Source organism: Entamoeba histolytica, genomic scaffold (assembly GCF_000208925.1).
Source record: "Entamoeba histolytica HM-1:IMSS scf_1104750516491 genomic scaffold, whole genome shotgun sequence".
Taxonomy (NCBI): Eukaryota; Evosea; order Mastigamoebida; family Endamoebidae; genus Entamoeba; species Entamoeba histolytica.
The window spans coordinates 1-1513 of NW_001915945.1; the positions used below are offsets into that span (position 1 = coordinate 1).

General features: G+C 28.8%; 2 protein-coding genes across 2 annotated transcripts; one reads left to right on the plus strand and one right to left on the minus strand.

Annotated features, from left to right (window-relative positions):
* Nucleotides 1-36: 36 nt before the first annotated feature.
* Nucleotides 37-681, plus strand: EHI_015750 (chitinase Jessie3, putative; the record flags this gene model as incomplete). The annotated part of the gene is made up of 1 exon (XM_001914533.1): nucleotides 37-681. One exon carries the CDS (start codon nucleotides 37-39, stop codon nucleotides 679-681), a length of 645 nt encoding a protein of 214 aa, XP_001914568.1.
* A 146-nt stretch (nucleotides 682-827) lies between these two features.
* On the minus strand, nucleotides 828-1511 carry EHI_015760 (serine/threonine kinase, putative; the record flags this gene model as incomplete). Its single annotated transcript, XM_001914534.1, has 1 exon — nucleotides 828-1511. One exon carries the CDS (start codon nucleotides 1509-1511, stop codon nucleotides 828-830), a length of 684 nt encoding a protein of 227 aa, XP_001914569.1.
* Between the last annotated feature and the right edge of the window lie 2 nt (nucleotides 1512-1513).

A 1513-nucleotide genomic window follows, 5' to 3' on the forward strand; every position in this document is an offset into this window, starting at 1 on the left:
TTAGATTTCCATTTCAGGCATAATTTAGTAATGAACATGAAGAAGGTTGGATTAAGAGACGCATTGTCTAAACGAACCAAACGAGAACAACGAGACTCTCTTGAATTTGCTACTGCTATGTATACATACAATAGAGGTGTTTTTGATACTCAACTAATCCAAATGCTAAATGGATGTAATGCAGATATGGATCCATGCACGGATTGTAAATTAGATGGATATGGAGGACATACCACTGACATTAGAATTGTTTGTAAAGCTGTTGATTCAGTTCCAAATAAAGAGGTGTATGATTATAATTTGAGTAAAGAAGATGTTGAATATTTCATTAGTACAATTCAATCAACATATCCATTTAATAACGTAGATTGGAAAACACTTAGAAGTGATGTTGACACTGCCTATGATTATCTAAAATCCCAAAGAAATAGTAATGCAATTTCTTTCAGATATGATTGGAGAACATTACTTGCCGTAATAAGAATGCATCTTCCACCTATTGAATATTTTGTTGGTGACCAAGTCAAAACATTCCAAGATTATTGGGGAGGTGTATTGAATGATGACCTAGGTCCATACCAATCAGTTTCTAATTTCCCATTTAAATTCTGTTCTACTTCTGGAGGAAGATCTAATTTATGTTCTTCTAAGTCACACAAACAAGTTCATTATTCAAAATAATTCACTATTGTTTATAATGTCTTTTTAATGTATTTTTTAACAATTTAATAATAACAAATAAAAAAATTAAAAAGAAAAACAAAAATTAATGTAAAATGGAATTAATACAAAAAAAAAAGAAATGTTTCATTTCATCTTTTAAATGATTAATATTCATCTAACATACTTTGAACACGTGCTTGTCTTGATGTTACAAAGTCTTTAATTTTTTCTTCATCAACAGCACTGTCTAAATTCAAATGATTTGGAGCATCATCAATCATCTTTACTAAAGACCAACAAATCTCTTCAAATGTAAGTCTGTCTTGTGGATTTTGTTTCCAACATGATTCTATCATTATTTTTAATAACAATGGCATTGTTTCATCTATTACAAGTCTTTTACCTTCTTCAACATATTGTTTAATATCAAATAATGATTTAAATTCTTTATAAGGTTCATCTTGATAGAAAATTTCCCAAGCTGTTATAGCAAATGAATATACATCTCCTGCTGGAGTATATTCATCTCTATAAGCTTCTGGAGCAACATAAATTGGAGTACCCAATCCTTTATCACCTGAGTTTGTATTATTTTTCTTAGTAAATCTTGAAGTACCAAAATCAGTAATTTTTATGCAACAAGCAGAATCAGCAAATAAAGAATTAACTAATAAATTGTCTGGTTTAAGGTCTAAATGAAGAATATTATTTTCATGAAGAAAACTCATTCCTCTAGCAGTGTCATATAACATTCTTAATTTTAAGTAATATGGAAGTATAAGAAAATCTTTACTTGATTTTCTTATATACTCACCTAATGAACCTAAAACAAAGAATTGAATAACCATTG